Source organism: Numenius arquata, chromosome 3, assembly GCF_964106895.1.
Source record: "Numenius arquata chromosome 3, bNumArq3.hap1.1, whole genome shotgun sequence".
NCBI lineage: Eukaryota > Metazoa > Chordata > Aves > Charadriiformes > Scolopacidae > Numenius > Numenius arquata.
In genome coordinates, this window is record NC_133578.1 from 20256441 (window position 1) to 20284388 (window position 27948).

Consider the following 27948-nt stretch of genomic DNA (forward strand, 5'->3'; position numbering starts at 1 on the left):
GTCTAGAAAGAATTTATAAGTCTTCTTTCTCTGTTATTTTTTCCCCCACCAGCAATTATTCCAAGACCTGAAGTTTTTTCCTGTGTAGTTAGCCTTGCATTAGTAGTAAAAAATATTATTTTCTTAACTTTACAGGCCTATAAGGTATAGAGAAAGTTTTAGACAAACACAAAGTGAATTCTGATAGAGCCAATCCCCAAGCTTGGAAATGATAAAAATACAGGTAAAGAAATCAGTTCTATCTTTTCTTGCATGGCTACCCTGCATCTTGTCAACCCGGTACAAATGGGAAGAAATAAAAACAGCAACAAGCATTTCCTACAAAAAGGAGAGGGAAAGAAATCATCATCAGAGAGAGAACATTTCATAAAATACTTTGAACAGAAATTACATTAGTTACAGGAGGCCAATAAAGATGGAAAAACAATCAATCCAAATAGCATGTTGATAGATCTCAACGTGTTTCTCTTGCAGAGCCCAGTAAAAGAATGCACTGAGAATTACTTTGCTTTATACTGTCCAATCATTCTATGTTTGTATCTCTGTGATGAAAGGATGTACCTGATAGAGTAAGTCCCAAGTCCAAGAGTCTTTACTGGACAATCTGTAGACCAGAATTATGAATTATCAAGGAACTAACAAGTTTCAAAAGCTTGCCTTTTTGTGGAGGCTCAACACAAGACACTGAAGAGGCCAGAAAGTACTACCTGAAACAGTTATCATCCCAACTGCAAAGGATAATGAAAAGAAAATCTTCCTTTGGCATAAAGAGCAAAAAATAATATTATAAAGATATGTCTTGAAATACAAGCCAGAGATTTCACATGAAATGGTTCCTGTCTATTGTTAGCTTCAAATGAAGAAGATCTAGGATGCCGCCTTCTTCCTCCCTTTTAAAATTCTATTAAACACATCAAATTCAAATCATGAGAATCTCATATGTTTTAGAATAGGAACGCTAGGTTCTAAGTTGAGAGAAATAACTCTGAAGGAGGCAAAAAATAAGTTCCCTTACCCCAAGATGAATCCTTTAGTCTCTCTTCCTCAATTCCATTCTTCTTAAGATGATGCTTGGAAGAAGAATCCTTGTTAGATGGATACAAGAAGTTACTCCCACCCATTAAAACGTATCTTTCAGCAAAAGAGAATTCAAGGGAAGAGTGAAAATGGTTTGAGGTTGAGCTGAAAGTTAGTTTTATAGCAGCCAGTCAAGAATTTAAATCGAAACAACCTCTTTTCTCTTGCTTTTTATCAGAACATAATCTAAGGAATGCTGTAGATTAGAGACTCAAGCAAAGGAATTTTGAACCCTTGATATGCCTAAACAGCTTGTCTTATCTAAGAAGAAGGGGTAAATCTTTTCTAGTAACTCATACTCTTTGCCTAGTTATTTGTAAAGTGGTCATATTCAAATATGGATAATCCGTCTAAATAACAAGTTCTTTGGGATCCTTAGGGTTGGAAGAAAGTCTAGAATTACAGTATTTAGCTAATACTTACAAATAAATGATGTGGAAGGGCTGTAAGGAACTGAGGTTTATAGCAAGAAAGATTTGGGACTTGGATACTGTATTATGCCAAGTCCCATATGTGAGTAATTTCATTCTTTCCTCTGGGTGACTGATTAATCCCATTCCACTACAGCAGCAGCACGTTGTAAGATACTTTCTAAGTGCACCAAGCTGTTCCCAGTACTATTGCCAAACAAAGTAAGAATATTTTCTTTGACGTGACAAAAAGTTACATTGTTCTAATGTTGCTACACAGTTGCTAGCAGTGTTGAAAAAATACTTATGTGAATGGCTAGGTATCACTAAAATCTTGTTACATGACATATCAGAAATCTCATTTAGATCACGTGGCAGAGATACGGAGATCAGTGGGGGCAAAAAATAAGGGAAAATAAAAAGAAAAAGGGAAAAAGAGAAATATATGAATAAAGCACTTTCACAAACCCTTTCTTGCATGTCAGCAAAGCCTTAAACATATTCTGAGTATTTTAAGTGTCCCACCAGGTAGAGACGATAATTAAGAGAAAAGGTATGTGAAGAAATATATGTGAAAGATATTTTGTGTCCACTGTTAGGAGGGCTAGAAGTGCTGTGACACAGGCACTGGACAAATGACTTAGTCTCAGAATTTCTCCACTTAGAATCTGAGATGGCAACAGATCTGCCTTTCAACAACCATTTCATTTTCTTGGTTACTGCCCAAAACGTTTTCTAATCTAAGCCATGTTCTATAACAAATCTGTAAAGTTTCAGAGTGCTACAGAAAGCATTACAGAAATGCAAATCATACTACTGGTTAATGCGGTTTCTATAAGCAGCAGTCGTAATAAATAATTGAAATAATACATACTGCTGATTCACAGTGAAGGGAAAAAGCACTTGGCAGACAGAAACACAAATACTGCTGAAGACAGGAACATTACGCTCCACTATTGAGACGTACAATGCCTTCAACTGAAGACCAAATCCTAGCTAGATAGAAAAGAATAGAATTACAGCTCATTTGTGTCTGAGAATCCATGATAATGTACTGTAATCTAACAAATAATATTTAAACAAATGTTCTTCAAAAGCATCAGCTTCTCTGAAGATCCATAATATACCAAGTTGTTGTCCTTCGCTATTTGTGTGCTACAGGTATTGTAACAGCTCTTGTAATTCACAGCATACTGGAAGCTCGTGCGATAGACGTTTTCCCCAAAGGTCTCAACAGTATGAACTGTAGCTCCTCCATAGCAGTCCCAAAAATTACTGCTCATTTGCCAAGGCCCTGTTGAAAATCTTCCACTCCAGGAATCCTTTCAAACTGTTTTCTGCTTTCTGGACAACATTTGTTAATTATGGGGGGAAAAAGGTGGTTTCTTTACCTGCTCTATTGTTGCAGAAACAGCTGTCTTAGCCAGTTACCACAGTGGACTTTCTGAAAACAGACCAAAAAACCCAAGAGACACAGTCTCCTCTGCTCTATGCAAACATACACACACAAAAAACTGTTCTATTTGCAGTTAATAATTAAGAGGTGAATTACATATTTTTAATAGACTATTTTCTGATACTATAATTGTTAAAATAGTGAGGGGTAGAGGAATCCACTCTCCATATTCAATGGGATAACAATCTTTCCCGTGGACCCTGAGCTTATCCCTTCAAGTTACAAAAACAAAAACCCCAGAGAACTGGCAAACAAATTTATCACATTATTGTTGGCATCAAAACAGAGGAACTTTTAATCTAGTTCAGCTGAAATCATATGATCCAGTAGCTTGTGGGAAGGGATATTAATAGCAGTCAGGGCAAAGAGGAGGAGGGAGCAACTTTTCTCAGCCCAGAGCCAGGCAGCAGGTTCTCCGCAGCTTTTCTCCACCATCCACCCGAGCGCATGGGGACAGAGGGGTGGGAAGCCCAGCGGCAATGATCTCGCAGAGGTAGCATTGGGCATCAGGGCTCGGTGGTTTCTGACAGCCCACTGCAGCTACAGCTAAGGACTCACACCACAGCCCTCCCGATGCCGGCTGACCCCGCTTTTGATCATAGTACATTTGAAGAGCTTTTAGGCTCCTTCTGCAACAAACTATATGCTATTGTACTCAGGACTGGAAAAGACGATGGAGACAGCACTGAAAAAAGTAAATTGGCTATGAGCAAGAGCCTATCTCCTATTTAGTATCAATAACATATTCCTTTAATGAGGAGTAGGAGAGAACTAAAAAAACCAAAACAATGAAGGAAGATGGAGAAATGGCTTTCATCAACAGAAATGCATAGATCAGCCAACAAGCTGAATAATCACAAAACGGGGAAAAACCCTGATCCAAGCATTAATAATTCAATTAGTATTCATTGAAATAACATTGATTTTAATTAATCTATTTCACATTGCTGTTCATATCCTATGTGCTTTCTATTACAGCTTAAAAATCATTAGTGTATAAGCCTGTTAAGTATTCATATCTTTAAAAATAACAAAAAGAAGACACAAACTTGCCAAATAAATATTTTAAAGCCGCAAATAGTCAATAAAGAAAAATGAAATGTAATTGCTTGTCACTGTGCATTACTAATATAGAAGACACTAGTACGTTGCCAGCTGTATTATAAATGTAATTTGATTCATTGGAACTTCAGTATATTAAAATATTGGTAAAAACTGTATCATCCACCAAAGTATATACTTACTAGCTTGTATTTGCACAATACAATATCTGGCACTGTTCAGTGACTGAAGCAGAACACTTCATTTATTCTACTGCTCTGCTCTGAGCTCATCCAAAATACACAGGAACAAAAAAATGTACATGTTTCTGTCTGAAGTAGGCCCAGCAGATCGATAGAGAATATCTATGTCCATCACAGCGCTTTGCTGGAGATGATGCGGAACAAGGCGTATTTCTAAAGGAAACTCCAAGAGGCAGTGTAATTCTAAAGCTCTGTGCATCACAGCCAGCCAGAGACAGCATGCAAGAACTGTGCTTCTCTGCTTTAGGACATAATTTGTTTTTTTCATGTTGGGTAATTTGACACTTTGGCCTTGGCCCTTCAGCAGGGTACTTTACCAATGGGTCCCTACCAAGGCAGATAAAAGATAAGAGAGATGCATAGGCAAATGCAATTTGATAGAGAGCAGCAAGACCAGTCTGAGCTACCTGGTATACTGAAATGATTCTATAAAAAGGTAAAAATAAATATCCTTCACTTATATTCTCCTGTCGTTACCCTTTATGCCATAGTGATATAGTGAATCCACAATTATTGTTATTATTTATTGTATTTAGTTTTTTATAATATATTGAGGAAATTTCTGACTTTGGATGCAGTCTGATGTTGTTCTGTCTAGCTGGGTAACTACAAATCAGAGATATGACAGTCCAAGCACTTGGTTTTTAAACAAGGCTTTTTGCTTCCTATAGGTCTCTAATTAAGATCAGTCAATTTTTATTAGTTTCCACAGGTTCCGATTTCATTGCAAGGCAATCAAAATACTTTAAATCTTTTCACTGTCAGTCATCTGTCTTTACCCAAGAGAGCCTTTCACATCACAGCTTTTACCTTATTCTCCAACAATGCTCATACTTGTTCTCTTAATTGATACTTGTTTACACTAACGATTTCTGCTATGTGTGAAATACTTTCATGTGTAAAATAAACTGTAAGTAGCATTTCTCCATCTCCACCCCAAACTCATTATCTAAATGCTACAGGTTACTCCACGTTTCCATATACACAAAACACAGAAGTGCTGATTTTCTTATTTTGTAACAGTTGTGGTCACCTTAGGTGTGCCGGCAGTTCAGCAAGGGCCACAGCCTGCTACTGCACATGATCACAAGATAATAGGACAGAAGAATTTACAGTCCAGATACCTTTCAAAAAAACCACCATAATTGGCTTATCAACAGTACTCAACCAAGCTCAGGCACAAGCTTATTTTATATATGCATACTTATCTAAATATATACTTGTATAGATAGCTATCTATATTTTTTTTCCACATCATGTGCAATATTGGAATACGTTATCTTTTCCAATGGCATTACACAGCACCTTGCACTAGCCTGCAGTATTTAGATACAACAAGCACTATCACTTAAACCACAGAAATCTTTGTACACCACGTCTGTAAACAACCTCAGTGCACTTCAGTTTCCACAGAAGTATGTATTTGTTAAAGCTTTATTACCTGAAAAAAGAAAAACACTAATAGCACCATGGGAGTTTCAAGAAAGGCAGGCAAATTATGATCACATTTACCATCTAATTTGCTCTCTGAGGCTTGTTCAAACAGTGCAAACATTGTGCTCCTCTTCTTCATTTGTTCTGACAAGCAGGATGACAACTAATCACCATCAAGAGCTTTCCCACTCTCCAGGCCCCCGTTTTCTGTTTATCCAATTTGATGCCTTCCAGCCAAGGAAGCTGTTAGCCTTCCCTGCCACCCCAACTGAGAAGGCCAGCTCTCCACGGCCGGATTTCAAGTAGAAGTCTTGTAGGGTGTGAATCCACAGTGCTAAGCAGGAATAAAAAGAGCCTTTTCTGCTGTGCAGTGTGCGATAGCACTAGCAGTGGGTTCTGTATAGGGTGACAAAAACACCCAAGGGAGGCAAAGAAGGCTGGAGACTGACACTGAAAAAAGAGCCTGAGGAAAGGAGAGGCATCCTCTACCCTCTTCCTTCATTTCCCCCAAAAGATAGATCTCTAATCCCCAAAGTATTGCCATGAAAGTCCAAAAATGTGCAAATGACCAAAAAAAAGGCAAAAAAAAGTCCCCAAACTTGGAGAATACCAGAAAAGTACTTCAAGGATGTCTGTCCTTTGATAGATCTTCTCTCCAAAACTGTTGCACTGATTGGCCTTGATAAGACTCAGCTACACAATCAAATTATCTTGGCTTATCAAATTAAGCCAGTGTCATTGTCCACATGTCCCCTCTTCACCCAGAGCCTAAGCAAGAAACACAAATTGAAATGAAAAAGGACTAAGCCACATTACCTCATGTGCCTGTTGGGCTAAAATAGTATAGGGTAGAGATGCATAAGCCATAAAGATTTCAGATGGGCCACTTGTTATAAACTTAAAAGGGAAAATTATGTTGAAGCTTTGATATTTAATAATATAAAATGTACATACATGCAGATAAGGACTCACTACAATTCAGCCTTACTGAACAGAGGTCAAATGAAAACCAGGTAGTGTTAAGGAACATATATGGAATAAAAAATTACAAAACGTTTCATTGCTTTAGCAGTCAGATACTGTGTTGTTTCTGATAGTGCGAAAGAAATAATGTCAACAGGCAGATGGCTAATTCCAGATTAACCAATTTTAAGAGGTCTTGATCTTCACATTGACCAAACCCATACCAAAAATTCTTTCTTTTTCTTTACAAGCAGCTAGGCTTTAAGTGACAGAAGGTATAAACTCTCTTACCCTTACTTCTGTCCCTTTGCCTGCAGGCAGCAGCCCATAACCCCAGCCAACGTCACCAGTGTCAATAACCAGCACCACTGCATTGGTTTTAGGTATATAAAATACTGACATTAGGAAGCTGCCTGGCTCAAACTCTATACTACCTTTTGAAATGTTATTAACTATTTTCCTGGATCTTGCAATCCTGCTGCTTAAACACATAATTAAACAGTCTGCACTAGAATACTGTTCTGGTTTAAGCTGGGACAGAGTTAATTTTCTCTCTAGTGGTTGCTGCATTTCAGATTTGGTAGGAAAGGAATGTCAATAATGCATATTGGTTTTGTTGGTACCAGGTGATGTTTACATTTTTCAAGGACTTTTTTCAGCTTCCCATAGAAGCTGAGAAGGAGCCTAAACAGAACGATAGAACAGCCAATGGAATATTCTGTACCGTGGATGCTATGCTCAGTATATAAATGGGGTTAGCCGGGAGGTGGGTACACGTGATCAGGAAGGTAACAATTCACTGGATGGTGAGAGTGACATGTGTAATTATTATTTTTTTGTTCCTGTTATTGTTCTATTAAACTATCTCAACCCTCAAGTTTTTTCCCTTTCCTTTTCCCCTCCTTTTTTCCCTCTTCTCCCTGCCCTTCTGGGGGAAGGGGGACAACTGCACCAACAGCTGCATGGTCCCTGCTGCCAGATGGGGTTAAACCATGACAAATACATTTTGAGTCAGGTGATCGTTCATGAGATAATGTGAAATCTTGCCCTAATAGACAGCCAGTGTGTGTTTCATTTTTTTACTGGTGTGTCATCCCCCTCCCACCCCCGAAACATTCTTCAAGTATTTTCATACCCTTTCTAACACCAGGAGGGGTTTTATCTTTCCAAAAGTTCACTCTTTTTTTTAAATGCCTACTCAGAAAAAGTTGTAGAAATAAAGTATGACAAATGCAAATATCTTTAGAACTGCATACTTGACAAAGGGATAAACCAGGACATGTATAACCTATACTACCTCTTACAAAAATACTATTTTAAACGAGGAATTTTGCAAACAAAAGACTGCAAAGGTTTCAGCGAAAGTAGATGTAATAAAATTCTTTGGAAAGAGATTGGTATATTCTTGGGAGGGACAAAGGGGGAAAAAAAGCCATTCCCCTTAAGCTTGCTACTTGCAAGAGTACATGCAATTTCCTTTTCTGGAAAAAGACTTAGGGGACAAAAACATCAAGGCTGTTGTCTCTGCTGCATGTTACATGAGGGCCTTCAGTTTGTTCTCTATTACAATGATAAATATCTTCATGGCTGTGAGATGTTCCCCACATCATGCTGCCATCTATGCATCAAGTCAGTCTATGGACCAAAAAGGTGGACTTTCCTGATTTAATGATAGATCTGGTAGCCTAATGGATTTTAGATTAGACCAGTCCACTCTCATGTCAATATATAATCTTCATCAGTGTCTGAGCCTGAAGATGTTTGGTGGTAGAGCTGAACTACTTTCTTTAAATGCTTCACATGTTATTTCTATGGGCTATGATACTTAAATGGTCAATATCACATTCACATATGTCTTTTCCTTTAGCCATTAATGCTGTTTTCTAGTGGTTGGCTGATCTGTGATTTTAATTTGTAAAGATCAATTAAGCCACTATCCCCAAAGTCACAGGACACTGCAGAACTGCAAAAGATGAGCTAATGGATTTTTTTCATCTCATCTGCTTCACAGCATTAACTTAGAGGATCTTAAATTCTGAGCTTTTAGATCAGAGACAGATGTTTGCAGAAAGAAGCTGAATCCCAAAAGTAACTTTCTTTAACAATTAGTATCCTGTGCAACTTCAGTGATGTCAACAGAATCAAGAGGGAGGTAAATCAGTGTGTGTTTTTGGCTGCTTTCCCTTTTTTGCCAATTAGAACAATCAGACTCTAAATTTCACATTGAGCTAAAAGAAATTAGCAGCATTATCTTGGTCAAATGTTAAAGTAAATAGCACTTGAAGCGTTAATCATAATTGCAGTTTTTCAAGTTATTCATATCGCATTCCCATTGACTCATTTTCCCATGCTTACCATGGTTGAACGTATTTTGATGAGCAGCACTAAGACTGCGTTGTCTGTGCCAAAGGAGAGGGATGGGTCTCAGCTGCTAAAGCAGCAGGCTGCCAAAACAGCTGGACTCACCTTCCCCAGAGAAGGCTTCTGCTACTTGTGGGAGGCACTGGGGTACAGAGGAGTGGAGCAGGTGGGAGGACACGGTAAGAACACAACTGTTTTCAGACTTTCCTCTCCAAGAAGTGGGGAGAAAAGGGCAGGGTGCAGAGATGAGTGAAAGGTAGACTCAGGCTCACAAGAAAGGAAACACATCTGAACCCTTTTCTGATTCTTAAATGGCTCATAGGGAGTACATTTTAAAAAGTGCTAGAGCAGCAAAGAGGCTCTCTATAAGGAAGAAGGGATTTCTTGTCGGGAAGCAGGCTACGTTTTAGGAACAGTACTGTAATTAATTTCTAACTACAGCAACTACGTTATAAAAGAGCAGACTGCAAGATTTTCCAAGTTATTTAACACTTGCTGAAGGTGACAGTATAGGAAAAATTCAATTAAAAATGTAAGCAATATATTTTGAAATGTAATAATTTCATCTTAAAATAGTTTAAGAGAGATGCTCTTTCAATACTGTAGATGTTTAGAGGATACTATCAAGCATCTTCTGGTCTTTCCACTCCTTCTAGCTCTGCATGCACCTCTCTGAGGCTGGCCTAGACTCAGTGCAGATGTTTCCAGCAAACGCCCTTCTGTGCTGTATGGGATTTGCATTGTGAGAAGTGGAAAGCCAGAGACATGATGGCAGTACACAGGAAAGGAAGCACCACTGAGCAGCCACAGACTACTGAGAGCAGTTGTTTAATAGGAGTTGAAGTCAGAGTCCACTGAAGTCAATGGGAATTTTGTTACCAACATGGACAGGACTTGGGTTTTCTCTAAAATATTGTCAAATATGCAAAGGCAACTGACTTCGAAAAGCCTCTTCATTATGCTTCAGGTGCAATAATCCTAAGTGGTGCCTGAAATCATTTTAGGTTACAATTTCAGGTGGAAGTCTTTTCAACTTGGTTTTCCCTTTAAGGGCAGGTTTCATTATGAAACGAGCAGTATTCTCTTGCATTTGAACTTTGCATGAAAATCTGTATTTCCAACACACCATAACACGTTTTTTACTGCTGGGTGGGTTACCAGGAATTAAACAGCCCACACCCTTGCAGTGACTTACACACCACGAATAAGGACATGTAAGAATAGACTGAAGTGGAAAGGAGTCATGCTGTAAGACAACTAGGAAATGAAATATTTTGCCTTGTCTTACTATCACCAGGTAGTTTTCAGAGGAACCACCAGCTACACAAATACAAAGCAAAATACAAATACTAATCATTCATATCTTTTGTCTGTACTCTGCATGCCTGAGTTAACTATTTAAACAAACATTAACAAGTGAACTAAAGTAAAATGACATCTAGTTTTTTGATCTTCCAAAATGCCACGTGAACATCCTATACAGTGGGCCAGTCACAAATCAAATAAAGTAAAATAATAAGGATTTATTTCCTGTTCAACTACTTACACAGCCTTTCTCTAAAGCAAAAATGACATGCTCAAGTCTTACTGAAGAGAGAAAAGGATACTTCTGTCTTTAAAACAGTCAGTATTATAAGTCCACTACCAAGCCGCATAGATGGCCAGTATAGCCAGTGCATTAGCAGCACGTCAAACCAAAGCACCCTGGCTACAGGGCTACCAGTGCTGCTCGTATGTGTACTACTGCGTGCACATGCTGGTCCAGGGCATTGTGCACCAGCATGGCCAGTCCAAAGCACACCTATCACAGCATCACCATTCTTCCATTTTAAGTTAAAAAGCCAACTAAACCTATATAGCACAAAAAAAGCCCTCTGTAGTAGATTTTTCCAAGCTCAATAAGAAAGGTATTGTATCAAGTGGCAGTAGCTAGGCAGTCTTTATTGGGCTCATAAAAGATTATGATTTTGCCCTATTCTCTATATAAGTGAATTTCTTAAAATATCATTTTTAAAATGGCACTTCTTCTTCTCATGATAGTGTTTCTTTAATATATTAACTTTCCCACATCCCATACTTTGATGGTTTGGCAATTTTCTAGTTCATTTTAAATCAGTTTTTGACAAAACAATACCAACAGTTCAGTATGTGTCCCAGCTGAATTTTACAATTTACGTTTCTTTTTGAAATACCCTCTTACTGAATAGCTTTAGTAACTAATAAAATTCTTCAATTTTAAAGCCAAAAGAATCACATTAAGCAATAAATTCATGAGAAAAGAGAAGGATTAGGGATACTGAACTTTGATAGTAGATTTTGTTTTCAACTCTAGAAAAGCTTTTTTAAAATCAGTAATGCATTGCACTTTACAGGTTTCATGCACAGCCTGCTCTATGGATCTTTAGTTATACATTTGATGCTTTGAAATATATACACAGATGTGTATATGCATACATGTATATATGTGCATACATGCATGAAAATAGATAAGTTTTTATATATATGTATATATAGATACATATGCATATAGGTATGTAAGCCATTGCTGTTAATTTTCTCTGTTCCGGTTAAACAATAATGAACAAAAAATACAGCGGAAAGTCATCACTATGAAATAAAATTTATTCTAATGTGCTAGATAAGATGCAACAACTAAGCTGAGTAGAACCCCGGTGAAGACATATAACCGTTGTTTACATATACTGCATGTGTCAACAGTGAAGCGAACCACTAATAGCATAGCTCCCAATCTGTGATTTATGATAGCTTTGCATCAGTATCATCATGATAACTAACTTTTATAAATTACGAACTCTATCGCATTCTCACTTTTGAAAAAATATACAGCCCTTACTAAGAGAGCTCATCTAAAAGTAGGGGCATGAGCAGAACTGCAGATCCAACTGTTTCAAAAATTTACCACACTCAACTCCTAGTATCTGCCCATCCATCGGAGACAACCTTTCCCACCTGAGATAGGAGCAATTTTGGACTGCTTCAGTACAAAGCAAAAAACCTCAGGTTAAAATTTCCTTTACTTCAGCTGTGTTACTTTACTTCAATGTCCAATTGAGAGAAATAACTAATGGTTGAGGGCAGGACCTTCCTAGATGGCTCCAGCTTGATTCACAAGAGGCAATTGGACTTTCACAAGAAAAAAACTCTGCATTTTAAAGTCAAACTCTGTAAACCTTTCAACTAATGTGCTTTAATTCTAGTATGGACAAAGAATGCTTAAACTCTCTATAGCTCTAGCATTTAATATTAAATACATCTTTTCTACAGTTCATATGAGATTTTTTCTTTAAACATGGGCTAAGTACTTTTTTCTTAAATATTTGTATTAAAGAGCAAGGCCAGCTCCAGAACTCCTAGAAAAGGGCATCACAAAAAGTCACCTAAAAACGACACCAAGAGAAGGCCATGTTAGACATCAGGTTTGAGCGGGGAGGGCAGTTATGGTTTGCCTCAGTCTCTTCCATTGGTAGTATTTTGGTGAATGGAAATAACAGCTACAGAGTTTTCGTTATTTCAGTACAATTGATAAGATTTTTTTTCGGTTGTATGACCCACACAAATATATAAATATGTATGTTCATAAATGATACATATCACAGAGCCTCAAGGTTAATTTATTTCATGAATAGGAATCATTGTCCCAAAGAAAACTATATTAATAACTTCATTTTGGTAACCGTCTTTGTCAACATTCAGTTACCATTTCTATTTCTTCTAAAAAGGAAAAAATGCCTGCCTACAGAATAACAAGTGTTTCCAATTTCTGTAACCATTTGAAGCAATCGGTACAAAAGAGAGAAAATTCAAGAACTAAAATTAATAAAAATTAATCCTTTCATGAGTCTGCCTTAGTGGGGCTCATTTTAGAACTGGCTGCCTTTGCGCTTGGATGTATAAATGCTAATTATTAAGGTCATCACAGATTTGTGTGATATTTTAGGTTTTCTTCCTGCCTTTCTATTAACCTGAGAAATAAGTGTGTTCTTCCTAAAAATATTATTCCAAAATTCTAGAATATCTTAGAACTATACTGGAGAGCTGCCTAGACTTACTCTCTTCAAGTGTCTCCTCTTTCTTAATTTTACAGGAATCATCTGCTACAACTACTGCTGTATTACTAAAAAAAAAAATAAAAAAATAAATATAATAAAGAGATCTCAGCCTGTTTGCAGGTGAAGTAGATTCAGAGGAGTGACTCATATGGGCAACCTTGATATATAAACCTTTTTCCTGCTATTTATTAGTGATGGGTATCCCATTCCAAACCACTTTCCTTGCTGGGCCAAGAGAAATCTGGCCATTTGTGCACCGTGCAAAGCCTCACAATTCACTTCAGGCTGGCAAGGAAAATGGGTATCAGAAGAATTGTGATTAGGGCAGAGGGGAGACCTTTTGAGAAAAACCTGCTAAAAACCATCTCTGAAGTAATTTGTATTAAATCTACCATGTGCACTTTTGGATTTGTAACCAAAACAATTAAAAACATAAATACAAGAAAGATACTCTGGTATTACAACTGCTAATTTAATTCATATCTGACATTTTGCAGATGATTTCTCCATAAACTGAGGGGTTTTGATTAGCAAAGCATCAGCAACATAACTTCATCCACTTTAATGCTATGTTTCCAGATCAGCTGAAGAAAGATCTTGTAGCTAGCCATAGAAGCACTGGTGGTGGAACCATACTAAATAACTGCAGGACTGTACATAATAATATTCAACATGCTTGGACCTAGACCCAGGCATCCTTTATGCCCATGTTTTGCCATACAATTCTGCTTAAGTTCTACAGAATTAGTGGCAGGTGAGTGACCCTATTAAAGAAAAGACCTTTGGGTGAAGCTAAGCCAGCAGAACAAGTTCTGTTGCTACTGTGGCAAGCTTCCAGTAGGGAAAGACAGAAACTAACGGAAACTTTCTGTCGCGTGCCAAGATTGACACTGGACAACTGAGACAATGATAACAGGCTTACAAGATGTGATAACACTACAGAGAAATGGTGATACCACGGCATTCACCTTTGTGCTGTCCTTCCTTGTGTCTTTAATATGTCCCTTCAAACAGGTTATCTACAGGGGTGCTGAGGAGCTCTCATTTTGAAGATACAGAATAAAGTGGAGATGTCATGTGGATGTCAGGTAAAGTCTAACTGCACACTTTGTCATACAGGAGCGAGAGGCAGATAAGTAAAACACCCCAAAAAATAAACAGAGGAAATATGGTGCCCAACCAACTTTCACTTCCCAAAATGTAGTGAATAAGAGAGTGTAATTGTATATCTGCAGGACAAAGGTACCAGCAAAAGAGAAAGGTAGTCAGGTGCTTTAGATAATGACTACCTCAAGAACAGGACGCACATACCAGCTTTATATAAATTCATTTAAAGGTGGCTATGAAGTTATTCCAGAATTTGAAGAATGCTGTTCTCCACACTACGTGATAAAGAAAAACAAGTGACATAACTGTTCAAACTGAAAACAGAGAGAAGTGGATTTAGAATTTGTCTTGGATTGAAAGAGGCAACCATGCAGTTTAGCGGACATTAGTGAAGGCAAGTAGTGTCTGATGGAAAGGATGGATACTTAGAGAAGCCAATAGACTTTCACCATTAGAAAGAATTCAAAACATTACAAGAAGTGTTACAAGAAGCATTGGCCAGAATAGTAGACAGATTTCAGGCTAGAATTTAACAAAAGCACCTCTTGGAGTTGTACCTGCTTTGGCAACTATCATGTGGAAATAGACAACAATTGTGTAGAAATACACAGGTTAACAAACAGGGGGGAAAAGGCAACAACTGCATCATTTTGCAGACAATCAGCAAGAACCCACAGAGCATGTATGGCAGGGACAAAGAAATGACTGTAATGCCACTAGCAAAGAAGAATTGTTTGACGAAGCAGTGGACAGCTTTGTAAAAGATTAATATTTTTTTTTTGGCACTTTCTTCAACCAGACAATTTTGATGACATAAAAGATACGAAGATTTTTACTTGGGTAATACCATTTTGAACTGGAGTAGGGTGAAAAGCAGGAGAGCATAGCCAGAAAGTTCTGAGTAAGAACCAGAATTTTTGAAGGCTAAAGCTAAGCAAACATGTACATTCCAGAGAGTGGAAACAACAAATGTAGGCAAGAAGTTAACTGAAAAAGCTGATTTCATGGTGAGGCTATCATTGACCGGCTCTAACTGACAAACAAAAGGTATAAGGATGCTTTGGAATGAGCTTTGGAATGAGGTACATATGTAAAGATCTTTACATCTAAACCAGTTGCTGATTTACACCTGAGCAAAGTGTTTCTAATGAAAATCTTCCATAAGTCAATCTGTTTCATCTCTTTTTTAGGATTTGCATCAGAAACTCTTTATATTTTCTACAGGTGTGTCAGTGAGAATATTAGTGGCATCATGATCATATAATGGTGTCATTTAAACATTCAAATATCCTCAGCACTAATGAAGATAAAAAGTACCCACTGAATAAGTCTAAGACATTTTGGCATTGAAAACAACCCAGCACTGACTAAAATGGGTCTTAAGCTACCTCTGTCCTTTGCTAAAAATGCTCAGCAAACTGCCCTTCCTTCCCAGGTAGATATGTGGGTTTTTTTCCTTTTTCAGCAATCAGTGGAAGATCTGCAAGCTGAGGTCAAAGCTCAAAAAGCTTCAGCAGTTGTAGACGCCATCTAGAACACTGGACAAACATTAATTGCTAAAGCTTTTGTCCAGAATGAAACAAATTTACTGCAGTACCCACTCCCTATATCACCAAGGAGTAAGTTTTCAGTGTAACATTGGGCTGTGTTTAAATATACAGGAATTTCTAAGGTATTTCAGAATGTACATTTAAGTATATATGAAAATTATTCAGGGTCTGAAGAAATATCTAAGATAAAGGCCAGAAATACCCTGAGTTGGCGTAAAATGAAAGGCCAGAAATGGAATCTTCAGAGTTGTCCCATATGCCAAAAAACACAATGAGTAAGTCAACACAGGCAGTACAAAATATTGACAGTGCAGCTCTGAGTAGGATAGATTTGTTTACTTTGCTTGGAAAAAAAATACACTTCTTTTAGATTAATATTCTCATTTTGCTGAGATAGCAGCTCCTAATAAAATGAAATCTAAGCTGGTGATGGTGTATATGCAGTATTTGTATTAGACACAGCTGACAGTAATATCTGACAAAGGACAACTTATTAAGTAAAAGTATAAGTTGTTCTAAGTAATGGAGTGATCGGAAAGTTTTTTCCTCAAGTCTAATGGATTTAATGGACAATAGTAATGCAGATACTGAAAAAGGTGCCTAGTTAGATTCCAATCCATGCTATAACACAGAAGTATCACTACTTTCTTTAATTAATGTGGGCGAGCGGTGGTAATTTTTAAAGTGCTACCAGAGAATATACATAGAAAGAAATTAATAGATAATGTATATATGATATTAATAACATTTGGATTTCCTTTCCATTCCCACTGCATATAGTTTTACCTGTGTGTTCACAGTGGGAAATATTAGTTGCAAGTCTTAAAGGATGCAAATGATCATCCTGGGATTGCTGGGTACTATAAAATGGCAGAAATAGGGCACCCTATTTCAGTTTCAGAAAGGAAGACAATAAGAGGCATCCAATTTACCTTTTTGCCTAAAGGAACTTTTGGTTAGTAATAATAACATAGTACTTAGACAACTGAACATCAAAACACAATCCAGTTAGAGAAGATGGGCTTTCTGGCTTTGATTAATACTGGATTCAACTTCTTTAAGTCTAAGTAACAGTGCAAAACATCTTCAAGTCTAACTGGATTAAGTAATAAAACTCATTATTAGGCTGGTGGCATATAATCTGAAATTACGTTGAATGCTAACTTGCTTTTTTAGCAGTACAGTTACAGAACCTTGGAAAGAAATGGCATTGTGGACTAAATGGCAAAGTTTCTAAATCCCATACGAAAGAACCAGACGGAGCACTATAAAGCTCTTCCACTTCAAAAAGAAACTGTCAGATAAGGCATATTTTTTAAAAGCACCCTAAGAAACTGAGTAATTGGTGACAAACTCATTTCCCAGACTGCTATGTGCTCTTCAGCCATAGTCAAGGATATGGCACTGGACGCCATCTTCTGGCAGGGGAAATCTCCTAAAATCATAATTTACACTAATTCAGAAATGAAATGTAGGGTTTTTTACTCAAGAGCCTGGCAGCTGAACAGCAATATGCGAGATCTACCCTGTGAACAGTATGTACTGTAGGCAGAATTGTTAGAATGAAGGAAGACTAGAGAAGAAGCCAAGGCTCCTGGTGAGATCTATCAGATGCTTATTAGCACAAGAGATTTCAAGAGCTACATGACAGAAGGGATAAAACAACAGAAAATAATCTAGGATAGTGTACAGTCAAGGAGGAGATACAGAAATATCGGTGCTATGTGTGAATATAAGCTAAACATTTGCAAATGCAGTTCTGGAGCACAACTGATGTAAAAAGAAGACAAAAGTACTGACCTACTTCACAGCTCTTCGTGTTCTGACTACCTCATACAAGCCTTAAGGCTAACAGTTCATCTTCATCCTCATTCATTCAAAATCATCATCCAACTTTATACTGAAGGCCTCCCTTTCTCCTCATCTGCTGAGAAACCCGCAAGGAGGTTATTAATGTAATGTAATGTGGAAAAGCAGTTGAATGAAACGGTGTCATGACACTCCAAGTATGGTGGAAACTTCTTCCAAGAATCTCTGTATCAAGACACCTTTGATGCTTATAGTAGGCTTACAGCTCCATCCCCCCAGCTAGCAAACTTCTGTGCATATCTACTGAAGAGGAAAGAAAGAAAAGTGTCTTTGCCTCAGGATAAATGAAAAGGGATTTCAATTATGTCTCTTCTTGACAATGTCTAGTATGACAGAAACTTGCTGAAGACCAAGTTCCTGGCAAGATACAAGGGGAGAGAGACCTTTGAGCATAACTATAATTTTGTTAGGATGTTAATTAAAATCCATATTGATCCATAGAGGAAAGTATACAATAGAAAATTGGTATATACTATGTCTGGTGCTGGAAAGTCATTCATAAGAGTACTCAGGCTCCGCAGGAAACACAGTGGTATCACTGACACAATAAAGGGACCTAAAACTAAATAAGGTATGTGGCCATCACAGTACTATGCTCACTTGAAAGACAAGGTGGAGAACTGCGATTGATTCTGTTCCAACTCAACGGCATAAAGCAGAGAGTAGATAAAAATGGGACATGAACTACATGTTTATAAAGACTTTAAAGGAGAAATGAGTTAAGCAAAATCCTTTAAGGGAATATTCAATAGAACCAACATGCCAACAACTTTTTCTAAAGCCTCCTGCACAAAATTGTCAGAATCAGACATATTTGCCCCTTGCTCGCTCTTTTTTTTTTTTTTAACATCATATATCACTGCAAATATTGATGTATTTCAATAATGCCCTATAAACTATTTACTATTTTAGTCTCTGCTGGGGGCTACATGGTAAGTACCTTTTTTTGAAACAAATCAAAACACAACCCCTCTCAATACTTCGATGAGAAGATGGCAAATTTCTATGTGTGACGAGGATACAGACTTTTACATGAACATAAAGATTTTTCTCAGCTTTGTAACCAGCTAATCTTAAATAAGTACCAGTTAACCCTACAGAATTTGCATAATTTGCCTTTCTTGATTAGCTGGAAAAGACAGGAGGTTTTAGAGTAATTTTCTTAGGGGATGCTATTAAATAACCATGGCTATATATGGTAAAGAATCAAAATGTATGGTAGAAACTGCAAGGCCCAAATTGTTAATCCAACAAATGGATGACTAGGAAATGCAGCATGTATTTACAATGTTGATTAGGGCAAGAGAATTGAGAACATCCTAAAACACATGGAGCCCAACAATGCAATATACCCAACCAATATTTATTGCTGCCTCTGTAGAAGCAATTTCCATTTTGATGCGTTCTCTCACACACAATGTTCTGAAACAGTTAAGTAACATGAAAGATACAGGTTCAAGATTATATCTGTCACAGATGAAAATACAGCATTTATGCAGCATTACATAATAAAGTCACTGGTTTATGGACTCAAGGTCCTCTTGGGACTGCCACAAATCTACGTATTGTCATAAGGTGATAGATTTTTACATTTGCATATGTGAATTAAAAAAAACCCACATTAATAACCAAAACAACCAAAACATAGTTATTGAGTCTAAAGGGCTCAGGAAATTTGACAGTGTCATTTGATTGTGGTAAAGGTCACTATTAGCTCACAAAATCTGTCTGGAAGACCACCTATCTTAGCCAACATTTTATAAAGAATTGAGGATTTTGTTAAAACCACCTAATTCCAAGGGGAAAGCCAACACTGGGTGCATATCTGCATTTATTCTGTGCTTAAAAGACAGCAGAACTGTTGGGAAGGAAGAGATTGCTGACAGTTCTTTGCACGCTTATTTTAGAAACTAAGAGGGAATTAACTCTGCCAAACTGTTTATGTGGCTGGTATGTCTAGTAAGCAATTTCTAAAATTCTACTATGGTAATATAGGTGAACTTATTAACACTGATTTTTGCCAAATAAAATATCAATTTTGTGGAGATAATCAATGCTAAGCATGGAGCTCTGTAACTTTATGGAACTCAACAGATTTAGGTAAGAGATTATATGACATGGTACCTGCAATAACCAATGACTGGACTGATGACTTTAGAGGTCTCTTTCACTCCTGTCCAAAACTACTACATCTAAATTAGATACCAGGTTTCACGAGTATCTTAATTCTGGTTTGGACATGAATATTCAGAGTTGAAACATGAATACATCCTCTCAGTAAATAATCCAGACTATTTCTGATTATTTCAGCTCATGGATAAGTCCTGCACACCACCATAGCCATCCCTTTCTCTCTTATGCTTTAACCTAATAGCACAATTAGTCCAATGAAGGATTGGACATTGACATTTCCAATGTTCAGAAGTTTAACTAGAGTTCTACTACCCTTAAGTATCAGAGAATGCAAAAAAATACATCATCCTCGCATGTTTAGCAATAAGCATTATGTATCTTCTACCATACATAAAAATTAGCATGTAGGAATACTGTTAGAAAAAGCTGTATGATACATACATATAATCCACACATACAACATACTGATATCTCTAAACAAATTTGTAGACATATAACAAAAATGTACACATAAATATCCATATCTGTACATATTTCCACATGATTTTAGAATAGTACATTTGATAAAAATGGAGGCAAAGGCCCCATGTTTTACTAATAGTATGCTCTTTTTTAGAACACTTCATAAGATCTTGATTTAACCTGTCTGACATCCCTATAAAGCTGGAATGTATAGACTAATTTTTAAGGCACAGGAAGCGAGAAGCACAAAATGTCAGGCTTCCCAGTTTTCAGTAGTGAACTCCAACCCACTGAAAAGCTACCAGCCTTATTTTGGGGTATTATCTTCAGTTCTTGACCACTTTTTCATGGAAGTCTCTCCATCGCCCCATCCCAAGAGAAAAACAATATATTCAATCTGGGGAAGCCACCTATGTTTTTTAATAGCCTTGCCTGACAAAGAATAGGTCTTGTAATAGATGAGATACATAAATGGAAAACCATTCAACGTTTGAGAAAGGTGACTAAATTCACTAGCCTAGCGTCAATTTTTAATTCCTAGGTTTGTTTTTTAAGGTTTTTTTTAAAGGCCATTCATGAAATATTAGAGATGCCTGTCTTATATTAATGTTATGTCCTCTGACATCCACTCAGTGAAAGATAAAAAGATGGCATTAAGTTTTAGCAGTGAAGTGAAATGTTGCATGGTTCAAGGTGACCCAGTCTCATTTAACAGATTACCAAAATATAATCAAATAAAACCTATGATCTTTACACTGGCAAAAATAGTGCAGCAAGAGGACAAATATAATTTAAAAAACTTCAAAGATCAATTGAAATGAATCGTGTACATTTGTAACATGTAAGTGAGTCCTCTGCAGCTATCCAGTCCTTGTAAGAGCATGCATATTGAGAGCAAATTTTAGTGCAGGCAGGTTCAGTATTGCCTTCAATTTTACCGTGCCACTCTATCTAACCCAAAACAAATGTCCCAAACTCAATTAAACTGTTTGATTACAATAAAAATAGTCCTTGCTCTTCATCTTGGTCTCAGTATCTACTGGCTAATAACTCATAGTTCACAGGGAACGCATTCTCTAACTGCATTAATCCACAGCTGGGGGGGGGGGGGAAGGAAAACTCATACCAGGCTGATGATGTGTGTGCAATTCAATTATACCAAGATAAACTGCCTTGGGTTAAGATTACCAAAAGAAAACTTTAGGAAGCACAGATTTTATAAAATCAATCTAGACTTCATTGATACAATTATTCTCATCCAGCTTGGTTTTGATTGGTACTACGATTTTAATACACCTTTCTCTAATGTTTTTTCTGATAGCTACTGACAAACTTGAGATATTTTCATGATGGACTTTGGTTGTAATCCACTATGGCAATTCCTCCGTTTCTAAACCCTCACATTTAGCCCTTCAAATCCATTCACTGAGAGCTGCCTCACCTGCCACTCTGATTGCAATGCCTCCCAGACCCTCATCAGCTCACCTCATCTATCCACTGTCACACAAACTTGGGCTCGATTTGTTGAAATGGAGGAAACTTCTACTGGGGTCGAACGATGTAATTTGGGGCTGAAACTAAGTGAAGCTTGGTGGTTTGGATAGAGCGTTAGGTGAAATTCTGTCAAACAAATCCTGAAAAAAAAACCAGAACAAAACTATGAATTCATGCCTGTATTTTGCATGAAACAACTCCTTTCAAAATAATTTCTAAGTTTATTAAATTAATCACAGTGGATCTGGAAAAGTGCAAGCAAGATTAAATGAAAAACATCTCTTTTTTATTTTTATTTTTTAAATACCCTTTGGAAAAGAAGATAAGACAATAGCTAAATGTCCCACTCAGTTACTCCCTTCCTTGTATATTTATTGTTTACACAGTTATTTCCTACCAGTGAAACTCTCCTTTAGCACATAGGTTTTCACTATTACCAAGACAGATGCTGAATCTAGAAAAATTAAGTTCATTCTTCATCTCTATATAGAAAAAGTACAAGAAAGCCAAGAAAACCATTGAAAGCAATCAAATGAAAAATACAATATATCTTTCTTTTGAAAAAATTAAAACTGCCAAATGAATGTAGCAAAATGTAATGAATGTTTGTTACTTTGTTTTAAAATGCCAGTTCTGTACCAAACATAGCAATGCTTGCCCTTGCTGCTGCAACCCAATCTTTAGATCTCATGAAATGATGGTGCAGTACAGAAAACAAGTATTCCAGCAACACTAGAAAAGAAGTTAAGGACTGTATGATGTTTGCAACATCACTGTTTTAATTCTGGAATTTTACTCAATAGCAACAGTCAAATTAAGGCAGTACAAAAGTGAAAAATTTAGTTTTCCCCTGTATTTACAGGTATATAAAACAAGAGGGATGAAATGCCAAATGTACTTTTATTTCTACTACACAACATTATGTATGAAATACGAGGCAAGGTATTTTGTGTGGACAACTCAGCCCACCTGATTCATGGGCTGATTCTGATCTGGGTACATCAGAAGAGCCCTGTAACCCAGTATTTCACTCCAGTGCCCCAAAAGGTGTCAGCTAACAATGGACCTACCCCAGCCAATCATTCACAGTCCTTACTTTAATGTAGTAACTGGTAAAATACTGGCAGCATTTAAATGAATGCTCTTCATCTATCAGACACAAGGCACAAGGAGAGAGAGTTAGTGAGGGGGGAGGTAATAGAAGCTGCAGAGCTAAAACACACACAAACATCCACAACTTAAAAAATGTACTATTAATACATCAGAAGACCTCATTGAATGCAGTTTCTTACCCACTCTGCCCAGATTTGTGCCACTAAACACAAGGCTTAAGATCCTGAAAAATAAAAATAAACCCAACCATGTGAAAGTAAAAAAAAAAAAACCCTCTGTATAATAAAATGGCAATAAAAATCCCTTACCAATTATTCTACTACCTTCTCAAAATAGGAATAGCATCTCTTATGCCCTAATTTTATCATTTCCTTTGCCCCACGTTAAAACACCAGGGTAATTATCCTTTGTAAAGGTTGACTGAAGATCCTATGAAAACCTGGTCTGGGTGATTATTTAGTTGTCTTTTTTATTTGTGGAATTTAGGCAAGAATGTTTCAAGCTGTTTGTCAAAATAACGCTTGATCTGCTTTAGTATTTTTGTAATTGTTAAAAAAATAACATTTTCTAATAAACAGAGGGAGGGTAAGGTTAAATACTCTCATTACCAACTTGTAAGAAGAGTTGAACATGAAAGTTGTGCAAAGGGTTTCCTAATTTTAATGTATTTGGAAACAATTCTCAGGGTTTAATGATTGCAGTATACCTGGAAATGTAAGGCACAGCAACATGATATTAGGGAATATTCTTCAACACTTCTATAACACCTTTAAGTGCTACTGAAAATGTTTTGTTTCTCATTAGTAGTTTAACATGCAAGTTTATTATTTCACATTCTGATGACTTTCAAAGCATTGGACTTCACCCGTGACACAAATATTTTCTTTTTAAGAAGGGAGTTTTCAAATAACTTGATGTATTTACCTAAAGGAAGGTTTGCTGTGCTGAAAACTTGTCTGCTTTACCCCAACTACATGACCTAGTCTAGTAAGTTTAAAAAAAAAAAAAGACGGTGGCGGTGGGTGTCTTCCCTAAAAAGCCTTCCCAAAGTACTCTACGTCAGAGGTGTTAAAAAGAAATTAACATCGCTAGACACCATCCAGGGGAGCATCTCAATTTAAAAAGTTGAAACTTGTTTATGTACTACCATCCTTAAATATGGTTTTCCTGAATTACGCGTTTAATTTACAAGCAACACAAATATTACTACTGAAAAGCTATGCTGCAAATGATGCAAGAACAACTTAAACTCATGGTATCTTTCCCTTGTTGTACATTTTTTCCAGTTCTTTCTCCAACTACTATTGACTTAGCAGAGGTACAATTCTTATAAACATAATAGAACTGCATTTGACACCCCTCTGCCTCCAGAAGTTGACCACAACTACCACCACCATTCCATTACACAGTAAAAGGCATAGAGGAGTCTGATGACAGAACAAGGACAACGCAGAGGTGAACCTGCAGAAGATACAACCACAGCATCCCACACCCACCCTCCTGCAGCTCCAGAAATATAACCCCAGGATCTGACTCCCTGTCAAGCACCCCATGAGCAGGTCCACGAGGCCTTTCAGACCAAGGATAACCATTGCAAAACCTTTGCCTATGTTCCTCAGCTCTTCCTAACTAGTCATTAACTATTGCAGGCATACAGCAGCTCTCTTCCCTTCTACCACACCAGTTGTATTTTGTGAATCTGTCAAAAAAACAACCAAAAAAAATTTTTTGCAGATAATAAAGTCTACCAATCTCTTACCTCTGTCTTAAATACCATATTTCTTTCTGGCACAACTTTTTTGGAGGTACCACAAGTAAGACTATTCCCACTGAGAGATTCCATGAAGATTATGTCTTGAAAAGTTCTACTTTTATAATTATTCCCTTTTAAAAACTTTCTAATACAGTACCCACAGCAGCATATGTATTCCTATGAAAAACTCCATATAAATTTACTGGAAATTACAATTTTAAGACATTTCCAATCTATGAAATTTGACAGGGTAAAAATATTCTTCTCTAGAAGTTGATAGATTGATTAAAAAAACTACAGAAGGATTATCACTGCCTATTAAGTGTGATAGTATGAGCAATTTCTATGGAATCCTTTCTTATTTTATTCCTATTAGATTCATTAGCATATTTCCAGCTAATAACTAACAATTGTCCACTGTATAAAAAAAGCCCTCCATAAATCTGCTTCAATGGTTAGACGTTATGGCAATCAGTTAAAACTTTCTTATTTCTCATTCAATAGCTTTACACATTGCAAACAGAGTTATATCCCTTTGGAAACTAAACACCCTGCTGAGCATTGGAGTCCAGTCCTGCAGTGCCCATGGTAGTGTGGGCACACTCTTCTTCTGCCACAGTGCTTGCAGCTCCAGCGTAGCTCTACGCTTGTGGGATCTCGCACTCTTCTCCACTGTCCACTATTGACTTCTGCTAAGAGACAGATGGTTAGGCAGGTCTTCAATCTAAGCTTGCATGCTTCTTGCTGTGGTCATCATGCTTGCAAACATATTTTATTTCAGAAATATGTTCCTGTCCCACTTAGGTCATCCAGATACCAGATTCCTGGTCGGTGCACCCACTGTTTACGTACCTGAAATGGCTGATGTGCGTCAACTGCCCAATGCTTTGGTGAGCAGCCTACCAGGGCTGCTTCATGGCAGCTGCAATGCTATGCAAGAACTCGGATAAATTGAGTCTAAATAAGTTATGTCCCTCCAGGACAGCAAATGATTTTTTTGTGTTTATTTTATATTCTTTTAATGGAAGATAAACAATTTTTTCCAGATTAACAAATGGTTTGCAGTATTCTAAGGTCACTTTCTCACTAGTAAACCATTACTTTAAAATCCTCCATTTTGTCATAAGATCATGCAAAGGCTTTCTTGCTGCACAGTGACAATCAATGTTCTCTCCAAATGAGAAGGACATAGGCTTGATTAGGTGTATGTTATTTTTTTTCTCCAATTCTCATTTCTGTGAATACTGCCATAACACGCAAGGTACTCTTAATGTTCTTTTAAGTGTTGTTAAATGCTACACAAAATAGCATGTACATGGCAAGCCTCTAACTCTTAATGCATCAGATTTTCTACTTTAGTGGTTGTTCATCTAGTATGACTTCTTAATGGATTCTTTTTAAAAGAACTAGATTGTAATTAATTGCAGCCCATGATTATGTACATGAAAAGGATTGGTTTGAACCTTTACCCTAGACACACACCAAGGTGAAAGAAAAGATACAGGTTATGGCTTAATAGTTTTACTTAGATAAATGGTGACATTTCTTAATAGAATGAAACAATTCTAAGTTTTGTTCATCAAACTCTTTCTTCTTTTTTTTTTTTTTTTTTTAACTGTGTCAAGCAGGTATCAGAATTGAGATGTACTCACTTCACTCAATGGAAATACTTCTGCACTCAGCCCCCTCCTTTGTATGGAATAGGTTTGTACATCAAAAAATTCAACGGGCTGTAGTTGTTGAAGAGCATTAGAATAGTTGTTTAGGTCAGGTAACAACCTTTATCATAATTCTCTTTTTTTTCTTCAAGTTACTAACCTTTGCCTCCTCAGAATAGGCTAAAATGTCATGTAGTTAGTCTGTCCATGGAAGATTTTCCAGAACATAAAAAAGCAAAACAAAAACTCACCCCGCTGCTGTTTAGTTCTATTTGCATGGAGAGGGGAAGGCTCTACAGAGCATTTTCATGCATATGCTCCTATCAAAAGTGTTCTCTATGGGTTAGTGAGCAATTTTAAGCTAGTGGCTAGTTTTTTTAAATCTCTGAGAATAAAGAACCAGTGTATTTAAAGATAGAGAACTTGAGCTCTATTTTTTGAGAGTTCTATCATGCATTCACAGGAGGACTGTTTTGAACTTGTCAAACTAAGTCTTGGAATAAGAGATTCTGAAAACAATGGGTTTTTTTTATCATCACACCAATTTTTGCGGCCAGGTTTTTCAGCCTTGATGATCTGGAGTTCTGTGGATGAATTTCCAACAGATTCTACCAGAGGATATGAAAATGCTTTGGAACACTACATACAGTTTAGAAAAGAAAGCTGGTGCTATTGTCTCAATCTGCTATTGACTGAACTGAAAACAATTTGAAATACACTAATAAATCCTTTCTTTTTTGGCTCCACTACCTTTTCAAAACTTAACCCTTTTAGAGGGTAACCTTGAAACTGCAGTAATCCCATCTGACTACCACAAGAGTCACTATCTGCTAAATCACGGTGCTTCTCAAGCAACTTCTCTCACCCTCTATTTTGCCACTTGCAAAATAGGGCAACACTTTTGGAAATATGTTTATGAATGCCTAAATTTGAATGACTGACATTTTTATATTCCCTTGTGTTTATCAGCTATATTATGAAAAGAACACAGTTTTATAGGAAGTTCCAACTACAGCACAGCCTGACGCATAATTTCTGTAGTTTAATCAGTGAATCACTTACTTAGCATTGCAAGGTTCTCCTTTCCTTGCTCAGTATGCTGGAATTGTTCATCTCTCCAGAATCATTCAGCTAAACTTATTTCATCATAGTAGGAATATTAAAAAATAGCTAGACTTGCTGTGTCTATTTATCAGAACCCGAAATACTCTGACAATTGAAGTCTCAATTTATTGCTGTGCTGGTCCTGTTTTAAGACTAAAACTGAAAGACATATGGTTGATAAAACAACCTGTAACTGCTTTGAATGCTATCTCGGAGCCTGTGAACATATATCAGTGTGTTCATTCCCATCTAGCAGGAGATATTCATCCTTAACAGAAGCAGATCATGAGCAAATGCCAAAAAAACAGAGTGAAAATCGGATTTCCCATTTATTATTTAAAATGTGCACTCTGCAACTGTCAAATTAAAGGAGAGCTTTACGAGCATCCGGAGAGAAAGGAACAAGGGCTCAGCGGCAACTGTGCCAGCCCCACATGGCACCATTTGCAATATGGTCCTGCACTACCCATGCAGGGCTCCATTTGTAGAGCTGGATGCAAACCAACTCCTGCAGCTCAAGCCGGAGGACAGGATGAAATGAATCCCAGCTCTCCCCAAAACCTTCATGCAGGCGCCAGAGCCAGCTGCTAGTGTCCAAGAGAGGACCAGAGTAGGAGGCAGTGAAGGAGC

General features: G+C 37.2%; 1 protein-coding gene across 1 annotated transcript in view; it reads right to left on the reverse strand.

Annotated features, from left to right (window-relative positions):
- FIGN (fidgetin, microtubule severing factor) overlaps positions 1-27948 on the reverse strand; it is a 97958-nt gene that overhangs the window by 40011 nt on the left and 29999 nt on the right. The window contains exon 2 of the mRNA XM_074145551.1: positions 1016-1070. Within this exon, the coding sequence (XP_074001652.1) occupies positions 1016-1070 (55 nt within the window). The remainder of the gene's footprint in view (positions 1-1015; positions 1071-27948) is intronic.